Source organism: Eurypyga helias, unplaced genomic scaffold (assembly GCF_000690775.1).
Source record: "Eurypyga helias isolate BGI_N326 unplaced genomic scaffold, ASM69077v1 scaffold9982, whole genome shotgun sequence".
Lineage (NCBI taxonomy): Eukaryota > Metazoa > Chordata > Aves > Eurypygiformes > Eurypygidae > Eurypyga > Eurypyga helias.
In genome coordinates this window covers 44,260-65,203 of record NW_010234052.1, presented here as the reverse complement: position 1 = coordinate 65,203, position 20,944 = coordinate 44,260, and the positions used below count along the sequence as shown (strand labels likewise).

Genomic DNA, 20,944 nt, shown 5'->3' with positions numbered 1-20,944 from the left:
TTCCAGTCTACATTCAGAATGGCCCAATATTTCCAAGAGACAGAAAAGTGGGAGCTGTAAATGTTTGACATGGACCATGGGGACTGTGGCTGGAGGGTGTTTTTCTGTGGATAAATGTAGGGAAGCACCTGAAGCACCAAAGAAATTTGGAGTTTGTTTCATGATATATAGTCAGGTTTAAAAAACACCAATGTTTCCATTGTCTAGATTACACTGTGGATTTAGTGTCCATTTTTGAAGGTTTCAGGACAACCGAGTTCATGATATTCTAGGAGGGTATGCTACCACTTAATAATACATTATGACAGGAGAGAAAGATGTACAAACAAGTCCAAGCCTGCAGGACAGCTGTACTTACTCCCAAATGAATAATATCCCCAGCTATTGCTGGGGGTGGCAGGGAGCAAATAGAAAAGTGAAATTAGAGAGACTGGACTATCCTAGCAGTGATGTGCTGACTGCCCGGCATGTCAGGCTCGCAACACAAAGGAGCTGGGCCGTGGGTCTAGCTGTGCTTGCAAGATTGAGATCTGCCCTTTATTTAAGTTTGATTTTCTGGAGCAAGATTTTCTTGTAAGGGAACAGCCATGATTTGTTTAAAGACTTCGGGAGATAAAAAGCAGATGGCATTGGTTAGCTAATTAGTAATATTTTCTGCAACTTATCAGCTGTGCAGATATGTGTAAAGTTTGCAAAAGCTTGGGATGAATCTTTCTCTCTTTGATTTGATGAAGAAATTGAATATTTTAAAAACTAAAGGGGAGGGAAAGTTATATAGAAATGTGCAAATTTTCTGCCCAAAAGAAATATGTTAATCTTTTCCTTTGAATTTATATTCAGAGCTCATTTCTTCATTTTTGAGGGGAATATGCACAACAAGGTTGCAGCTCTCCTAGCTCGTTTTTTGACTTCATGATGTATTGTGTGATGTGCCACAGGTTTCTGGCTCTCCCATATTCATCTTTGTAGGCGTGCTTCTTTTCCTTTCTCATTTATTACGGAGACAAAGCAAAACAGTATTTTTTATTTTATGCCAGGCTGACTTTTAGCTTTCCTCCTTGTGAACCCTTGGCAGCCATAGCAACACCCCAGCAGGACTTGTGACACGTGTTGGCCATCCCCCTGACCACTGTCTGTTTACAGTCGTTGGTTCTGTTTTGGCCAGAGCATCACTGGGGTGTTGGAGAACAATCTGAGTTTGAGTTTACTGGACACTAGTCAAATATCTTGATGTTGTCTCTATGATGGCAGTTGCAGATCATTTAGGGCAAGACTAAGGCTGCGAGAACTGCGCTTGTTCAGCCTGGAGAAGAGGAGGCTCCAAGGAGACCTCATTGCAGCTTTCCAGTATCTGAAGGGGGCCTACAAGGGTACTGGGAGAGGACTTTTTACAAGAGCCTGTAGTGACAGGACAAGGGGTAACGGGTACAAATTGAAATCAGGGCGGTTTAGATTAGATATCAGGAAGAAATTCTTCACAGAGAGGGTAGTGAGGCACTGGAATAGGTTGCCCAGAGAAGCTGTGGATGCCCCATCCCCGGATGTCTTCAAGGCCAGGCTGGATGTGGCTTTGAGCAACCTGGTCTAGGGGAAGGTGTCCCTGCCCATGGCAGGGGGGTTGGGACTAGATGGGGTTTAAGGTCCCTTCCAACCCAAACCATTCTATGATTCTATGATTCTAAGACAGAGTACCTCACCTAGATGTTAATACAAAGCAGAATGTCTGAGAAAAGGATCACTTTTCAAACTGTGGTGGTTGCATAGCAAATTCTTCATACAGCCAAAAAACATGAGACTCATCTGCTTTCTTCAGCAAGGTGGATACGGGAGGGCTCGTGGTCATGTAACCGTCCTGATAGTCATGGTGGTCTTTGTGGGAATGAGCGTGGGTAGACACAGCTTTGGGTTCCCAACCAGCCTTGTAATTAGGACTTGATGCAAATGCTCTGGAGGTTTGAGCTCTGCATCCACACCACCCCAAAGTTTTTCACAAGGCAAGGTCCCAATGTAGAAGCTGTATTTTAATTACCAGTGTGTAGCACGTGTGATGCAGGAGCTCTCAGCTGGCCACCTGTGACAACAGGGGATGGGAAAGAGCTTGGTTTTCCTCTTCTGGGGAACTTCAGAAACTGTGAAACAGGGCATGCTGCAGGGGAGGTGGGTCCCAGACATTGTGCTGGTCAACTGCCTGAGCTGTGCTCCATCCAAAAGCTGTCAGGACTGGAAGTTGCCTGAAGTGAGACAGAGATTTGCTCCCCTGTTATATAGAGCTTCCTATTTTCCATGGAGTTTAGTGTCGAAGCTTTAGCCTTTCTGTTTCCATCAGAATGACATTTTTTATTGGTTCTCAAACTGAAGAAACAACAAATTCTGCATCCTCTCCAGAGCACGGTCTTGTTAATGTTCTTTGAAACATGACATGTGTCGTGGCCGTCAAACTGCAATGATCTCATTTCTTGTGAAATGCGAAAAACATGTCACTTTTGGCTCTAAGTTATACAAAGGGAGAGTCACATTTGAGGTAGGAGCTGCACGGCTGCCAGAGATGAAAGAAAAATGTTATTACTTTTGGAAATTTCATAATTACAGTTAATGATAATTTAATGAAATGACATTGTCTTCACCTCTATCACTAATGAAATGTTTGAGAGTGATAAAGACAGATTTTGTTAGAGTGAGAATCTTGAGTGGAGTAGCTTTCTGACAGCAGCCTGCATGCCCAAGTCTTGAATTCCTGTTTTTTGTTACAGTAGTTTAAAAAATAAGATAAAAATGAGGGCTACATGGCAAATAATGCACCCATGAAGTATTTAAAGGCCTTCCATTTAAGAAAACAATACTGAACTCCTGAATAACATGCTGATGACTGAGTACTGCTCTTTAGAAATTCTAACCCTTCATTAAAACACTTTCCTTGTTTTTCTTTGCAGACAAACCAGGGAACAAGAAACCCCGCCTGACTTTTTTTATTTCTCAGACTATGAAAGACATAATGCAGAAATAGCAGCATTTCATTTGGACAGGCAAGTAAAATGGATTTGTATTAAAAGAAAAGTGGAAATATTGTGATAAGTTTCTGCAGTTGGCCAGCCCTATAACTGAATTACTTTTAAAAAAGGGGGAAAAGGAACAAAGGTGGGCAAATGCCATGAATAAATGAAATGCCAGATGATGAAAGGGTAGATTAATAATTAGGAAATGCAACTTGCTCTGGGAATAAGAAACCTGGCAATAAGTAATTCTCAAAAGGAAAAAGAAATTATATTGAAGAGAAGCTGAGAAATGAATTTCCCCTGTGATCTTGAAGTGCATATAGAGAGGACCCATCTCCTGGGGAATATGTAGCGTGTGACGGGAGTCTGGCTCACCCTAATTAGCTCCAGGGCATGCAAATCTGAGCGAGACGCAGGGAATCGTGTAAGTATTCAGAGAGGAATAATTGAGATGGGGAGGGAGTTCTGGTTTCACAGCAAAAAGCTGGGTCTGTCCCATATCAGGAGCATATTTAGGCCACAAGTTAGTAGGGTGGAGAGGACACTGATGGTCATCCCATGCTCCTGTTAACTGGAAATGTCCCCAGGCAGAGTTAGCCCAGGGTGTGGTGGGTACGCCAAGTCTCAGGATGGACTTCAGCCCTTCAGCCTGCCCAGATTAGAAGCAGGAATTAAGAATCAGCCAGGAGCTATGACAAGTACAGATAGAAACCATGGCGTTTCACAGGCTAAGATACAATTGAAACATCTTTCACACAGTGCCAAGAAACATCCTGCAAAAGCTTGTAGCTTTAGGGCCACAAATTATTTGTGGGTATGTGTAGTATTGCTGCCTTCTGGGTTGATGATGAGGATGAGAGAACCTATCAGTGGGTGGCACAGGGTAGATTTGCCATTAAGAGCCATCCTGGTCAGATCCTTCAAAGATCTTCTATATTTTATTGTTGTCGATGTTGATCCCTTCTGCTTTATATTTTATATTGCCATTTTAAGCAGATGTTGCTGTAGGAAAATGCATTAATGGAGCTCCTGCAGGGAGGTAGGTTAAATATCCACACGCTAAGCAGAAAATAGAGTTGCTACCCAATGCAGAAAATCTTATCAGCAGACAGTGGATTTAAAAATCCCACCTATCGAGAAGCTTTGTATAGGGACTTTGCTCTTTCACACTATGTAATAGTAATACTTCGTAGGGAGTTTTTAATGATCTTTTCAGGCAGGGGAGTTTGGAGTAGAGAAAAGCTCTTCACCCAGCCTTTGCCCATGGGAAAATTTTTAGTCTCAGGGACATTGTTTAGGTTGGTGTAAAGGTATTAGAGAGAAGCAAAAGCAGATACATCAAACAAATACTAAGACCGTCAGGAAAAAAAAAAAAACACACTGGGTTTTAGATCTCTTAGATGGTGTTTATGGAAGAAAGAGGCAGAAATCCCATTCCTCAAGTCACTTTAAAAATTGGTGAGCAAAATGCATGTTACAACAATCCTAAAATATCACAAAGTCAAAAAATAAGTTTCTATTGTCTCTTATTTCTGGAACTCTTGATTTTCGTCATGGAACAATGTGTCCCCATACTTTTCTGTATTTTTCATCTGCTCTATAGTACGTAGGCAAGTCAGAGCTGATCAGATTCAGGGCATATTTCGTAATATATTATACGAAGGATTATCCAGTTTAAAGTTGACGGGCTTTTTACTCCTTAAAGACTACAGATAAATGTGCCTTCAGAGTGTAATGAACCTTCCTAAAACCTCTCATTATCATGATATTTTAATCCTTTACATAAACTCTGTCTTTTCTTTCTCTTCTAGAATCCTGGATTTCCGTCGCGTGCCACCAGTTGCAGGTAGACTGGTTAACATGACGAGAGAAATACGAGATGTTACTCGTGACAAGAAACTGTGGAGAACATTTTTCATCTCACCAGGTAGTCTTGGAAATAACACTATATTCTTTCTATCCCACCAAACGCATACTTGAGGAAATGATGTCTAGATTGCTTAATTGCTCAGATATTTCTAATAGAACTGTCTTCTAAACCTTTGAGTAAAAATAAATGTGGAGACATAGCCTACAAAGAAGACTTTATTGTTTTGAATTGAGTGCCTTTTCCCCTTGACAGATTATCCAGAGACAGGCTTTTATGTTCACAAAAGCAATGTATTCAACAAATGTTTTATGTAGAGTAATTTCTAAAGCAATTTCTTCTGTTGCTCTCAGTTTACCCAAAACCTTATTACTTAGCCCATTAGTTATTTAGACTTTTTTTTCTACTGCAGTGTGATCTGTCACTTCTGTTGGTCAGATGCATTTATTTCTTGGTTTTGACTGGAGGATCAAAATCTAATTTTCTTAGTGTCATGAACCTCAGATTTTGTTACAACAGGAGTTTGAAAAAAATCAAGCAAATAGATGTGAAACTTATCCTGCTTCCAGCTCAAATTCTCCACTGGGTAGAGTCCAGAGTAGAAGTGACCTGAATTGTTCCCAGTCCTCCTTCTTGCTTTGAGGGCTGACCCCAGGAAGCGACACCACGCTCTATTTCTATTATTCTTCACTCTTTCACAATGTCTGCTGTCCCCAGCAAAGGGTGGAGCTCCACAGGGTAGGAATTTTACAAACACAGGGTAAAACCATGCCCTGCTCACCAGAATATACATCTAGAACAGGTAAAGGTGGGCAAAGGTTGGAAAATAGTGGTATCAGCTCTGTTTGCCAGCCGGAATGCTGAGATGGAGAAATTAAGGCTCTGAGTTAAGGCACAAAAAAACATGCTTACGTATGTTCTTAGAGAAAGAATATATAGGCAAATATTCATTGTAAAGCATGTAGCTGTGTTCCGGTGAGCTTAACTTTTATTTCAGCTGTGTGCAAATGTGCTTTGCTGAACCCAGGCTGTGACGTGTAACAGGCAATCTGGAGCAGAATTCTCCGTAGATCTCTCCCTTGCTCTACGTGTGATTGGCCAGAAGCTGTTTATCCCAGATCCCTAAAGTCAAGATCCAACAGCTTAATTACAGTTTCTCCTGACATAACTGTAATTTATTGCTGTTAGCTAATACCCAGAGCCCTGTCATGGCAGAGCTTTCTCTCTTAAAATGTTTATCACACTTTGGTGATCACCAATAAAGTCATTATTATGACTTATTTTTAGCTTAGTATTTATGTTCAGCTCTGCAGGACACACAGTTGAGCAGATAGTTATTTATTCCAGTAACTCCACTTGTAAAATACCTTACATATTTAGAAGAGGTTTCATCTTACCCTGGGTTATGAGCACTACAATTTTACATGTGCAGTCATGGGGACATTCTTCACCAAACCTGGTGGGCAGGCATTTCTGCATGCTCCAGCTAGGCACTTGTGCCTCAGTTGTTTTCTCTCCCTCTCCCCCTCTGTCTCCATTTTTTTTCTTTCCTTCATTTTTTTTGTAGGTAAACAATCACACACAAAAGATGGCAAAAAAAATCTTGTGACTGTTTATGTGCACAAGGTACTTTGACTTATTTGAAATAGAAGCCATTCTCATTTTACCAAGTAAGACACAGATTAGTAGGTTTGCTTGCTTTTTAGTCTTCATAGGTTATATATGAAGGCTTGGGGTGAACTTGAGCAATTTTTGAGAATTACAAAACTGTACTCAAGTACTGAACAGCTTACAGCAGCCACAGCAGGGCAATGCAGAGTTAAGGCTGCCGGTTCGGATGAAGATCTTTATCTTGTCATTATGAAATTCCAGACATCCAAGGGATGATCCAAGCATAAGCCTTTATTCAAATTTATTTAGAGGCCTCAGATAAATTCAATTAAAATATTTGATTAACTATGAATCAGGGTTTTCTGGAGAATAAAATGCTTAAGCAATTAATTTTTCTTTCAATTTTACATTTCCTAAATCAATATACATTGCTTAAATCATGTTGGTTACTTGTCAGAGTTCTTCCTTACAAGTCCCCAGTTTAATTAGTCAGATTCTCATTAACATATGCCCAACCTCCATCTTGTATTTCATACTGACCTTAAGAGGCAGGCATTAATTAATGCTTAATGAAAAAGTAATAAGGATCCTAAATTAAGCATTTGGAAACAAGTTCACCAACCTCGCAGGCAGCTCAAGCAGCAGATTGAGGGGAGAAAAGGGAAAAGAGGAGGGTGCTGGAATGAGCCCCGCGGCCTGGGGAGGTGGGGATGGAGAGGGACCAGGGAGCCTGGGGAAGACTGGAAGAGGCTGACTCGTCCCCTCTGGCAGATGAGGGGCACCAAAGTCATTTGGTTTTGAGGGAGAACTTGTTACAAAGCTGAGAAATTGAGATGTGCCAAGAACTGGTCTGTGCACCCGCATTAGCTATCGAGGCCCCTCTGGGGCTCCCGTTGGGGGTGGCTGTGTCTCTGCATCTCTGTCCCCAGCGGTGCTCAGTGACAATGTTCATGGGGACACATTGTGTCAGCTGGCAGTTGTGTCTCATTGTGACACTAACTGTACCTGCTGTCTCCCTCTCCGTGACCGCATATGCATCTCTTAAAATTAAACAAGCACTAATTGTAATTGATTTTATACAAAGCTCTTCCCCTGGGGCGGGGAGACCACTGTTTGCAGTGGAAATCCTCACAGGGTAAATATTGATGATGCTTATCAATACACCATGTTGTTCCCTGGACCAGTGTGGGGATGTGGTGGAAGAAACCTCACTGCATTTCCACACCTGGACCATTTCACTTGTCCCATGAGGCATGGAAGTCACTTACTGCCAGGAAGCTGCAGGCAGATATAACTTAAGAGCACGCTGCAGCGCGGCATCGCTTCTTCCACTGGAAAGTGGAAATGGCTGCGAGCAGACTGGTCAGTGGATGCATTAGGCTGTGTTCAGAGAGAAAGCAGATTGCAGAAAAGTGCACTTCCAGGCAGTTTGGACTAAACATGAGAAATGGAATTAGGTCAGTAATTATTTAAATTAATTTTACATCCTTTGCAGTAGGGCGGACTGCAGTAGCCCTGCTACTCTTGCAAATGAATGGTAATTTGCTAAGAAAAGAGAGACATATTAATGATGTCAGTCTTCGTTTTGGAAGTAATTGAGGCAGTAGCTTAAAGAAATCAATGTTACACAGCCAGTAAGCACTATGTTTTTGTTCATATTAACCAGTTCCAAGGGATTATGGATTTTTTTTCCCGCTCTCAGCAAACAATAGCTATTCTGAATTACCTATTATTCTGAGCAGGTAAAAGAGAGATCTTTTCATGCATTGCTTTAGTAAATATTCCCGATTCTTTCCAGTACTCCAATTGCATAGGCTTGCTAAATGTCCCCTGTTAACAGTCATGCAAATCTCAATAAAAGAATTGTTCTGCCAAGCAATTTGTTTTAAGGTATCTCCACTTGTTCCTTTTCTTCCAGAGAAGAATTATTGTTCAGCTATCAGGATGACGCACAGAAAATGTGCAGATGAGTACATAGACACTCTGGCTCTTAATTGTTATAATTAGTTGGAGTTTTGATCACCAGTCCATGATTTTTGCGTGGATTTCATTACGAAATGTATCCATTCATCCTCAGATAATGAAAATCAGACATTTGCAACACTGCTTGGGATTGTCTTGCATCTAGTGCTTTGGGGAAACAATTATGGTTTTTAATGAAGAAGGAGTTTGCATGTTGCAAATTCGCAGCATTTGAACATTTCAGCATGTATAAACATCCCTCCCGTTCTGGTTTGCCAGCACTGCTGCCGTTGCCGTTTCTACCCACTCTGCAGAAGCACGAATTCCTGGAGGTCACTGCTTTTGCAAGTCTGCTTAGGCACAGGGCTCTGTACAGAAAAACCTGTGTCGTATGAGAGAGGAACATAAGGGCTAGGCCATTTTAATGGGAAGAGAAGGACCACACTCCTTTTAGACCTCATCTTCCCTCTCCCTCCGATTTTTGCCTTCGAAAGGCCAAACTCTGTTCTTAGCATGGGATTGATGGCACAGCACTGGGCTCGTGTCTCTAGCTGGAATTTCATCCTCAGCCTGCTGTGCAGAATGTGGGTCACCTACTTAGGTTTCAAAGAGGCTTTCTACTGCACCTTGAAGTCTTAAATGAGAACTGTGTTTTTCTATATTTGGTACCTCTTTTTTTTCTGTGTTTTTAAGAAACCTTAAAAACCAATGTTTCCCCAGATAATTCAGGCTGCTTCCTCTCACTGCTGTATATAAGAAGTATGGTAGACAGGATGTCTATTCTGTGTCAATCAAAGCAGTTAATTTCTATAATAGTAACTTGAGATACAGCATCCCTTAACCTCCACTACCCCCAGAAATCAGACAGGAGCCGTGGAGAGAAAGTACTACAGGTCTGAGCCCACAGAGAGAATGACCAATGGCAGAAAGAACTTTGCCATGGGAAGTAACTTCTCACCGAGAAACACATTTGTGGTTTTACCCCAAGTTTGCTGTCTTAATGACAGGATGCATCCTGCTGTCGCTCAGAGGACTGGACTCCCGTTGCAGGCGTTGGGGGCTCTGTGGGAAAATCAGTAGCTGGAGGAGCCTGGCAGGAACAGGGATGCATGGCCCAGCCTGGTGCAGGCAGCACACGTGCTAGCTGTGTCACTCTGCAGCAGCGAATGCCATCACTGCCATAGCCCCCGAGCTGTCCTGAAGATTTATCTGGATACAAATGTGTGATTACTGTCAAATGATTAGTCCCAGTTGCTTTCACTGACAATACAGAGCAGGGTTTCATTGTTCCCGAAGTTAAATTCAGAAGCAAACTATTAAACACAGTATTTATCTTCCCACTGTGCAAAATGCTGTGTTTAATATAATTCCTTTTTTGAAAGGTCAGATTTACATAGTGAGCAGCAGAGGCTGCGATAGCGTGGGAAGGGCATTGCTGGGCCTGTTGCTTTTTACAAAACAGTTACAGCAGCAGATAACTGAGCATTGGCTTCCTGCTGCCAGGTGGAAGTCAGGTCATAGAAACCCTGGAAGATAAATTGTCTCAGGCGATCAAGATAAATCTGCATAGATTCGCTCCCTCCTCAGACAAACAGGTGATGCTGACACAGCTGAACCGAAACAGAAGCCCCACTGCACCTTCAAATCATTGGAATGTAAACCCTCACGCTGTCTTCCCCCCCTCCAAGGCAGCAGGCACCTGGGAAATAAGGGATTGCTTTATATCTCCTAACTGTCCTCTGCTAGCCTGCAGCAAACAGCATCTGTACATGATTTCTTGTAAATCATCCCTTGTGGCAGCCTGGAAGCCCTTGAAATACTTAATCTGCAAGAACTTTCTTTAAAGGTATAAACCACAGATGTTTTTCCCGTTTTAATTGGCTGAGAATATCCCAACCTTCCTAACAGCCTAGTATGATCCTCCTGTTTGCAGACTGCCTGCAGCTGCCAGTGCTGCCCACAGGTGCTTGGACAACTCTTCTCTTGCATCTTGAATTATGGACGAGGTTCGCAGGGGGGCATGAAACCCTCCAGGTTTTGCCAGGGTGATCAAAGGCGAAGCTGAGGCACCTGTGTTTGCCCTGAAAAAGCTATGCCAAGTCCATGCTGCAATAGCATTTGTGAAAAGGAAACTCGTGAGAGGTTATAGACTGCAGGGCAACATGCCCAGGGCTTGGTTTAAGTTGGGTTTGTCTAGATGTTAACTTTACACTTGATTTTAGACTCATGAAATAAGTGAGTCCAAAGGAGAGCCATTGAGACGGTCCTAGAGCATCTGGTGTACAATGAGAAGCTGAGGGTTTCAGGTTTGTTTAACCTGGACAAGAGGAGGCGACGTTGGTCTGACTGTGATGTTACTGCTGGCCTGAAGATGTAGCTTGGACCAGAGGCCTCCAGTCCCTTCCAACCCAGGTTTTCCTAACTGTTGTTGCTCTTTTCCCATGCAGTTGGTAAAAAGGTTTGCAAAACTTCACACTCAGATATGAGATACATTACTGCGTTTCTTAAAAGGAAAAATGAGTAGGGTTTCTATTTAGAAGTTAGTAAGGTGTATCATGTGATGAGTAGCGCCAAGATTTGTGCTGGGGTTCATAGGAAGTAGCCAAGTCAAGTGGTTTATTGGTCAAGGACATGGTCATTTCTTAGCTCATGGGAAGTCTCAAAATACTGTTCCTTTAATTAAAATGTTCAGGGACTAATTATGCCTTATATGTAAGAAAAAGCTTTTAAAATAATTTTTAAGAAAGGATATTCTGCATGGTAAATCACTTTAAATTACAAAATTAAAAGTAGAGACATGCTGAGTGCTCCTTTCCTTCCTTTTGTAGTTTCTGTTCTTTATTTTCTATTCCCTGAAGTACTTTCTTTCAGTAATTGACAGCGAGGTTTTTGACCACAGGGTAAATATTTCTGGACTGAGTCAGGATGTATTTAACTGGTATGAACCAGCCCTGCAAATGTAATTGTACAGATCAGGTTGGGGCTGTTCCTGAGCACAGGCAGATGGGTGGCCCTTATGAGTCAGTCACAACAGCGGGTTTCGAAAAGGCTGTGTCCAGAGTAAAGCAGTCACAACTTCATTGTCAAATCTGACAGCCATGAATAGTGGCTTGGAAATGAAGAGCTGAGGCAGACTGTCAAGTAGTAACACACCCGCCTTTTAGTCCAATTACACGATGTAATTCCAAGGTTAGCAGTTGATCTCGCACAATACAAGATAATACAATTAATACAATCAATTACGACCTTATTGCTCTTCCATATTCTCCTCCTCCTCCTTCCCCTGTTGCAGCTCCTTGCCCTGTTTCTCCCTGCTTCCTATTACCTCCGGAGCACCGGGACCGGTATTGCTCCCTGTCCTCTTGACTCATCCCTTCCCTCGCACGTCCCGCTGGCCCTGTGCCATCTCCACTGGCCGCTTTGCCAGCCGTAGGCTGGGTCTGGGCTGGGGGATGTCCTGTTGATGTGCTGGGCAGGGTCTGGGCTGGGGGACGTCCTGTTGATGTGCCGGGCAGCAAGCTGCAGGGCATCGCTGCAGTGGAGACCCACCAGCTCACTCTCTGGGCCACTTGCTCTTCGGCAGCAGGCAGGAAATCACCTCCCTCTATTCACCAGCGCTTCTGCCTCATCTGGACTGATCCTGCCCAAAGCAGTATTTGAATTTAGAGGCCTTGTGGGGAATTAGGAAGCAATGTGACTTCTCAGCTTCATGCATTACCATAAGGAAAGGACAGAGTCTTTCCCTCATGACATTTGATGTGCATAAAGCAATGTCAGAAGAGGTGTAGCACACTGTCAGGATGATCAGCATTGTGCTTCTGTTCTTGCTCATAGTCCAGCGTCGGTGGGGCTTGGGGATGAGCAACTCTATCCCACCTCCAGTGAATCCTGTGGGAAGGGGGTTCTTGTAAAGAAGTGGGTGTTGCTGTTGGTATAGAAATATGTGGTGGCAGCTTTGGGGAGGTGTTAAGCTAACACACACTGCAAAATCTGCTGTGGGTTCTTTTTCTGTGGTTGTTGGAGTAACGTGATGTGTGGAGCAAGAAATTTGTGTTTGGGATGTGTGCTGACAGAGTTACATCTGTGCTATTTCCACCTTCCCCATGAGACTTCATGGTAAATAATTATCCTTAGCTAAACTGCCAGTTTTTCTCATACCAGCAAGTAAATGAATGAAATGTTGTCTGTTCTTATAGAAACGAGCCAAGATTTTGAAAGGTGACTTAATTTTGGGCACATGCCACTTGTTCCAGCCTGGAGTAACAAGTATATCCCAAAGGATATATCAGTCTGGGAAAATGAAAGGAGGAGGGAAAGGATTAAAAAAAAAAAAAAAAAAAAAATATTGAGGGTTTTGGAATATAAATAGACTGGAAATATCACAGAGAGCTCAGCATAGGGTGTGATCCCAGCCACTGAAATGAACGTCTTTCTAGTGGTTTCAGTGGAAGAAAACTGTGTGTGGTAACAGGGTTTTGGGTCTGAGATTTATTTCTGCTTATACATACGTCAGTGCTTTTATGAATTCTTGATTTAAGGGTATGTTTTAAAACTCTCTTCCTTCATTTGCCAGCCAACAATATCTGCTTCTATGGGGAATGCTCCTACTACTGCTCAACAGAGCATGCCCTGTGTGGAAAACCAGATCAGATCGAAGGGTCTCTGGCTGCCTTCCTACCTGATTTGTCTTTAGCTAAGAGGAAAACCTGGAGAAACCCCTGGAGACGTTCCTACCACAAGCGCAAGAAAGCAGAGTGAGTAGTGGTGAGCAAAGGGTTTGGCAGCTGCAAAGGGCAGTAGGAAAATAAAACAGTGCTGCAGTTACTGCCCTTGCCTGATCTAAACACTGAGGCTTAGGAGAGCATCTGCATTTCTTCAGTGGGTCCAACTCCTGGGAAGGGACGGAGTACTGACACTTGCAGGCAGCTCCAGCTTATGGTCCTGAACCTGAAAGGACCTTCAATGGCATAATTCCCTCCTGGGAGAGATACCTCCCGTGGCTTTGACAGGAGGCAATGGGACCTGTCTAAGTTCTATCAGAGGGAGAAAGATTCACTGCTCTCAGCAGCCCTGAACAAATCTCAGACATTTTCATCCTATGACTGATGGTGCAGCTGGTCTCCTAAATCTTGAAGCTGTTAGCCAGATAGTTTTCAATCCTGTGTTTTTCTTCTTTTTTTCATCAGTCACAATCTTTATCAGTTGCCTGCATTACAGGAAGCAGCCTGAAGAATTTGCTGCCTCTACCTGACCCTGCCCTCAGTCAAACGTGATACAACTAGATCTTTGCAAAATAACTTTTTTTTTTTTTAATACTTAGTAAGCTTTGTATGTGACATAAAATATCAAAATATTGGCTTTTCCAGATGGGAAGTTGATCCAGATTATTGTGAAGAGGTTAAACAAACACCCCCGTATGACAGTGGGACCAGAATTCTGGATATAATGGATATGACAGTTTTTGATTTCCTAATGGGTATGTTACATCTCTTTCAAAAATTAAATGCAACATTTAATTAGAATAAGAACCATTTCTTTTTACATTGCTCTGCATAGCTCAGCAGTTTGCTAGAGTGGTTGAAGCTGCATTTACTGTATGTGCCATTCTAGATGATGATGAGAAAATGCAGATTTACATGGTTATGTATTCCCATCAGTGCAGATTAAAGGAGCAAAGATGTTCAGAAATGCAAAGTGATGATGAACACAGGTCAGGCTAGTCTCCTTCACAACAGTTAAGGGCTTCACAGTTTGCTTGAGTGAGTGCTTTACCATTGTAACGTATGGCTCCTGGATGCACATTCATTATGGGCACATTGTTTTCAACCTGCCGTAATATTCACTGCTGCTTGCTCTAGAAACTGTCAGAGAGGGAAAAAAAGGTATTGCTTTGTCACAAAGGCAACTGTGGTCTGTATCAGGAATTTTTTTTTCTTTTTATGCAATCTGATTGGAATAAAATCATTATTAACAAGCAGTTAATAACAATTAACAACAATTAACAATAGTAACAATTACTATTCCAAGCTTACTCACCGGTTAACACTGAGACATTCCCATACGATACCTTTTCTGCTGCAGCTAACATACCTGTAAAGTGCCAGCAAACATACTTGGTCCTCGGACACATGCCATCATGGACATATCCTCTGCCATTGCCACTACTGAGATTTCTGCAGTAGGCTGCAGCAGGAGAGGCCAAATCACAGCTCAGGAGCCACGTGTGGCGTCTGTAAGTGGCTCAAGACCACCCACCACGAAGACAAAATTCATAGCTTGGCACCAGTACTTTGCACATTGACCCTAAAAAGCCAATCACGTGTCTGCCTGCCATGAGTGCCCAAAGAGCTGTTAACTGTACCACTACAGCAGCATCCTGATCTATAGGTTAGAGCCATAATATCGTTTTGGCTTTCCAGGCAGCCAGAAATCTGGACAAAGTTCTCATTAGAGGAAAACCAGAGTATTTGGTTGTGGTTAAAAAAGTTTGATACAATATTAGCAAAGTTTTATGGATTAACATCGCTGCTTGAAGGATGTGTTTTCCCCTCCCTAAGCTCAGCCTTGCACCTGGCACAGGTACCATGGCTGCTCTGCACGCCCTACTGACCCAGGGCTGGAGCAGCAGAGCTTGTTCTTACCAGTGAAGCTCTGCAGCGGAGCGTAGGACATGGCTTCCTCATGGATGATCAGGCTCCCCAGGCAGTTGAGATGCCATCATACTTAAGTGGGATTTTCTTGGTGCATCTCAGGAGCCGTTGCTGGAGAGTGGGGAGGCTTGTTTTATCTCCTGATGGGTCCTCCAGAGCTTGAGTATAAACGCTACAGAGAGCTGGAAAAGCTCCCAGAGGCATAAGAGCGTATCTTCCAGCATCACACACTTTGGGCTTTCCACAGTACAAGCTGGCGAGCTGAGTAGACCCATTGTTTTCTCTGCCCTACACAGCCATCGTGTTTGGGGAGCGCTGGGCTTCTCGACGAACTGTAGCATTTACAGGGCCCTGACCTGCAGGCTCAGCTGCAAGGCAGAGTGAGAATGGTCTTTTCTTCTCTTTATTCCATAGGTAACATGGATCGACATCACTATGAAACCTTTGAGAAGTTTGGAAATGAAACATTTATTATCCACTTAGATAATGGAAGAGGGTAAATACCTTTAATGATCTTTCTGGAGAAAAAGAAAGAAACAAGTTAGTCTTTAAAACAGCCTTTATCATGTCCTTGCTCTTATCTTCTGACAGGTTTGGAAAATATTCCCATGACGAACTTTCCATATTGGTGCCTTTAAACCAGTGCTGCAGGTATGTTTTGTCTCCAGAGTCATTTCCCACTTTATACATTGTTGTCACTAACAGGATTGTGATGTTCAAGTGAATCTTTTCTCGCATGCCATGGAGAGGAGGAGCTGTTATGATCCTGCCCAGTGAGCCCGACCCGAGCTAGCCCAGAGCTTTGGCACTAACCCGTGAAGTGCTTCGCTGAGATCAGGACCTTGCAGGAGGGTGACTGTGAGCTGTTCTGAAAGAGGCTTTATTAAGACAAAATAGGTGTCCCATGGAAGTCAAGGGGCAAAACGTCCCCCAGCCTGTTCACAGGCTTCACAGCAGCTTTCCATGGTGCCCATGGCCAGGATTTTCGGAGAGGACGGGTGACGTTTCAGCTTTGCAGGCCGGGAGGCAGGTTGAGCTGGGTGTCTGTGGTGGCTCTGGGTTTTTTCCACTGCTGCCACAGCCATATCCCAGCTCCATCCCCTGTACATTGTGCATGTCACTGCCAAGATGGGCCCCACAGATGCTGCTCCAGGTCCAGCTGGTGCCTTACCCAGCTGAGGAACGCGAAGACTCTCTTCTCCTGACTGTAGAGCTATGCTCCAAAACCTCTCCACTTCTAAGGGCTCCCAAAGATCCCTGGCCTGTTGACAATGCCAGCTGCTCGTTACGACTGTGACGCTGCCTGGTTCTCATCATTTCAGATCTCACAATAAGGGTTTCCTGCTGTTGTCACTATGCTGACTATAAGCCTTTTACCCTTGTCAAAATCAAGTGATGAAAATACTGATTTGCATTTTTTTTTCTCCTTTTTCTCTTAGAATAAGGAAGTCTACCTATCTGCGATTACAGTTGTTAGCCAAGGAGGAATACAAACTCAGCCTCTTGATGAAGGAATCTTTACTAAAAGATAAAATAGCTCCTATTCTCTACCAGCCTCACTTGGAGGCGATGGACAGGCGGTTGCGGATTGTCCTCAAGGCTGTTAGTGACTGTATAGAAAAGGATGGTTATGACAATGTGGTTGAAAATGACTTTAACACTGATGTTAACACTGTTACGACCGAGAGGTAGTGAAATCGCAAGACTACGTTTTTACCAGCCAAGCAAAGAAGATTCAAAGAGGTAAAAAAAAAAAAAAGTCTTGCAAAAGACTGTGTATGCCACTTTGTGAATTCAGTGAATTCAGAAATAAGATATAATTGTTCCCAAAGTAGGTAAAGTATAGACTCTGCAAAGGATTAGTTCATTAAGAAAAATAAGTCTGATGTGATGCTTTTCATTAGTTCCTAAAGAGAGATTATGAAAAGATTCAGAAAATACTCAGTTCATTGACAGACAACAGTCTGATAGCAAAACACCTCCTGTCCTTTTTGTATAGAAAGGAGGCCTTTACTTAATATTTTGTATTTATATATGGTATATCTATGAAACCCCAAACCTACCTACCAAATTTAACTAAGAGGGACAGCATAGTTTTGTGACTCACACTTTATTTGTGGTGACAGTCCACTTAGTATTTTGTGTTAACCCTTTAAGTGCTCTAATCCACTGCATCTTATTTAAATTGAATGCTTTTTTTTTTGCCAGCTACTCAGCATTTAAAGGGTTAAGGCATTATGAACTTTAAAGGCAAAAAATAATAATAATTATTATAATAATAATAAATACAGTGGTAACCGGAAGGGAATTTCACTAATTGTGCATTGACAGGAATACTTGAATGTTGGTTTTACAGCGTGATGTAAAATGAGAAGTTGTACTATTTGTCCATAAGGAGGTGGCAGCTCTTATCTTTCTAGACTATCATAGCTGACCTGCTACTTTTCAACTTTGCTTTTGATAGTTTTGTGTAAATATATACATATATGGGTAAAAAGCTGCTTTCGGCAGCTCTAGGCTTACTTTTGCAGCATTTTTGTGGAATTGTTTGCAACGTGGTAAAAGTGCAATAAAGATATGGCAAAATGTGTAGCCATCGTGTCTAAATGGATTCATTTTTCACTGGAAATCTTGCTCAGAGCGAAGCCAGGCACACCAGCCAAGTATTCCAGAAGTGGTTGTTTAAACTGTCATCCCCTTTTGTAGCAACAGCCAATTGAGCTAAAATAGGGAATTGGTGATTAATATATATTACAGCTCCGATAAGGACCATGATGGTGCTGAAAATGGCTAATCTTTCATGTGAAAACATCACTTTGACTAGCATTTCAGCATCCTTTCCTGATGCAATTACAGCTGTAGAAACAAGCTGTGGAGCAACACCTCTGAAGGATTATGACTTGACAGGCTGCCCAGACACTTCACATACATCAGTTCCTCTGCCTTGGGTAGCAAAAGCCCTTGCACAACCAAGAAAATCTCAGCCTAAATTATCCAGAAACATATTATTTCTCAACCAAATGGTTTTGAATCATTTACAGCTGAGTTCATGTAGTGTGTGTGGAGACTTTCAACCCAAAAGCAAGCTATAAATTGAACAAGTGGCTGTATTAGATTTGTGAAAACATGGTGTGGTACAGGAGGAATCCCTCATCACTCTGTTGGGTGGAGGAGAGAATTTATTATGACAATATTCATCACAGCTGTAATTCAAAGCTGTCATTTGTTTCATTTTATGTCTTCTCAAGGATTTATAAACATATACTTCAAATGCTTGTAGCCAGACAGACTAAAATGTAGGCATTTCAGCATATTAAAATTATGAATGAAAGACTTGCTATTAGTCTCATTCACTTCTTAGGTTGATATATTATCATTAAAACACATGTATCTTTTACTATTTCACTGCCCATTTCAAATTCCCATGACACTTAACACACACGGCATACAAAGACAACATCTCTGAGTTATACAAGTGTTCACGATCTTGGAAAACTTTGTGTTACCCCATGGCTTTTCTTCACTTTGCAAGACCCACCTGTGGCAGTGAGGATGTTCTCTACAACACAGCACTTGCACTGCAGCGCTCTCTTTCTCTGTTAGCCAAAAAGCCCAAAACTTCAGAATTTTAAAAAGTAGAAGGGGTGGTGTTATCCTTGCTTTATCCTTAATGCCTGGCTGTGGTTTTCCTGCAGGTGCAGCTTTTTCTCACTGCGATTGGGCCAGGCTGGCAGACAGGGGCTATAAAATCACTGCCCCAGCACAGCTTTGCTTCTGGGGTCAGGTCAGCCGGGGGCTCTGGGTGTGCACACCTGGATTGCTTTTGGAAAGCAGCACTTGGCAGCCTCTGAGCTGAGAGAAGAGCAAATACAGCACAGGCCTTTGTTCTTCAGAAGCTGGGTTGTAGGTCAGGAACTCCTGGCAGGGTGGTTCAAGCTGAAGGCCTCTGCAGAAAGCTGCCTGGTGTTGTCAGGGATATAAACTCACTGCTGTGAACCCAGTTCTGAATTTCTATACACAGAATTAGTACTGTTTATATAGAGAAATTGAAGGTCATGCATCCTTGCCATACTGTAACCAGCTCTGTAGGGTCTCCAGTTCCTTTCCTGAGCTTCGATGCTTCCCCTTGCAAGCTCTAGACCTATAGAAGTTGTTCTTGTTTCCATCCCTAAATTACACAAAAAAGCTGAAGGGGAGGCATTTCTCTGGGATAAGACATGCAAGCATCTTGGAAAAAGGGAGATACTAGCTGAGAAGCAGAGTTTTCCTCTGTGCCCTCTGCTGAGAAATTGGGGTAATTAACCACACGTGAGCAGTGCAAGCCTAAATACGCCCCAGGGTGCTCAGGCAGTGAGTGCCATCAGCTGAGCTCAGGCATTTCGTGTGCCTGGGGGAGCTGAGGGTGTGGGATTAATCTGAGGGTTACTCCAAGATGTGGGGCTGCTTCCTGGTATCTACCAGGAAGATCTGGTGTGTTTGCACTCAGCGGTCAGGTAGGTAGAGCTTTGGCTCATGTTCGTTTTCTATGTGTTTGGGAAGGGAAAGGAATTACTACCTTGTTTGGATGTTTCTTTTCTATGTGCACAGGGGTGAGTGGGTATGACAGACAGGAGACTGGAGCGGGGAAGTGAACTTGTGACTCTGCCTTTCAGTTCCTGGGGCTAACACAGCTTGGAGAACAGCTCTGTGCAGCCCAGGGAGGGGCAAACCTCTGCTTTCGGGGTGCACCTGCATTGCCCCAAGACAGAGCTAGCAGCTGGCTTGAATTTCTCCTGAAAATCTGATGGGTTTTTGAGAGCCCTTAGGGAAGAGGTTTTGCTCTCCTGGCGTGGAATGCTTCCTTCTGCAGGCAGTGGGGGCTTTCTAAACTCACTCAGTGGTGGGTACAATCCGAGGGTGCCTTAGGACAGGGACAGCTTGTTCTTGGGGGTGCTTTTGGGGAGACAGCAGGGGTTTGTTGTGCACTTGGGCACGCGCGTGTGACAGCAGATTACCGCGGTGAGGGAGGATGGCCCTGAAAGGGCTGTCATTGCACATTAGGTCAGTAATCCATGAACGAAGGAGGATTAGCGTGACACGGTGTAACGTCTCTTTAGGAGTCCTACACATCTACCAGGCAAAAAGATTCGCTCCAAGAAAATAAATAAATGTTAGAATCCAATTGGTTTGTCTCTGAATCTCCAAAATGCTTGTAGCAGCAGCACCTAGACAATAACGTACTAAGAAATCTGCAGTAGTTTCTCGGGCATAACATATTCAGCACAATAAATACAGTATGCACAATAAATAACAGATAAAAATAGATATTATACTTCTAAAAGCACCTAATTGCAACTGTATCTGACAGCCTAGAATAGCTTACTGTATTCTCCTGAGTGATTCGGATGGGAGCCTAATTTTGTTTTGCTGTTATTTAAGCATCAAAGGAAATTCACACAAATTTAAAAACCAAAAAAAGCTCTCATTGTTTGAATTAGATATCAGTGTTGAAATCAGCAGTACTGGGCAGACCCTGTGATGTATATACAAGATGCAAGCCTGAAGGAGATTGCAACGTAAGCAACAGCAAGCAGCCTTGTGTAGGAGGAGGGAGCCTGGGATTTCAGTCTGTCGCCTTCAGGCGCTGAACTGAAAATGAACTTATGTGGGCATTAAAGGGAGGGAGTGTCCAAAGGCTATTCGTGTTCCTGCTAGTGAGGCTCTACATGGTACGTATAGGTCCAAGGGGAATGTCCTGCTCCCTTCCATTGCAGCAACTGCATCATCCCCTGAACACATCCCAACTCCACCTGAAGACTGTCCCTGTGTCAGCCCTTTTGTGGCCCCAGCCTAAGCCTATTGAGTTGCCAGCCTGGAGCTGG

At 43.0% G+C, this 20,944-nt stretch overlaps 1 protein-coding gene across 1 annotated transcript in view; it reads left to right on the top strand.

The window, feature by feature from the left end:
- Window positions 1-16,842, top strand: part of FAM20C (family with sequence similarity 20, member C) — a gene marked incomplete at its 5' end in the record, with an annotated part of 56,519 nt that extends 39,677 nt beyond the window's left edge. Inside the window, 7 exons of the mRNA XM_010161916.1 lie at window positions 2,931-3,023; window positions 4,805-4,920; window positions 13,007-13,187; window positions 13,800-13,909; window positions 15,498-15,579; window positions 15,675-15,734; window positions 16,523-16,842. Coding sequence (XP_010160218.1) covers window positions 2,931-3,023; window positions 4,805-4,920; window positions 13,007-13,187; window positions 13,800-13,909; window positions 15,498-15,579; window positions 15,675-15,734; window positions 16,523-16,775 — 895 coding nt within the window. The remainder of the gene's footprint in view (window positions 1-2,930; window positions 3,024-4,804; window positions 4,921-13,006; window positions 13,188-13,799; window positions 13,910-15,497; window positions 15,580-15,674; window positions 15,735-16,522) is intronic.
- Between the last annotated feature and the right edge of the window lie 4,102 nt (window positions 16,843-20,944).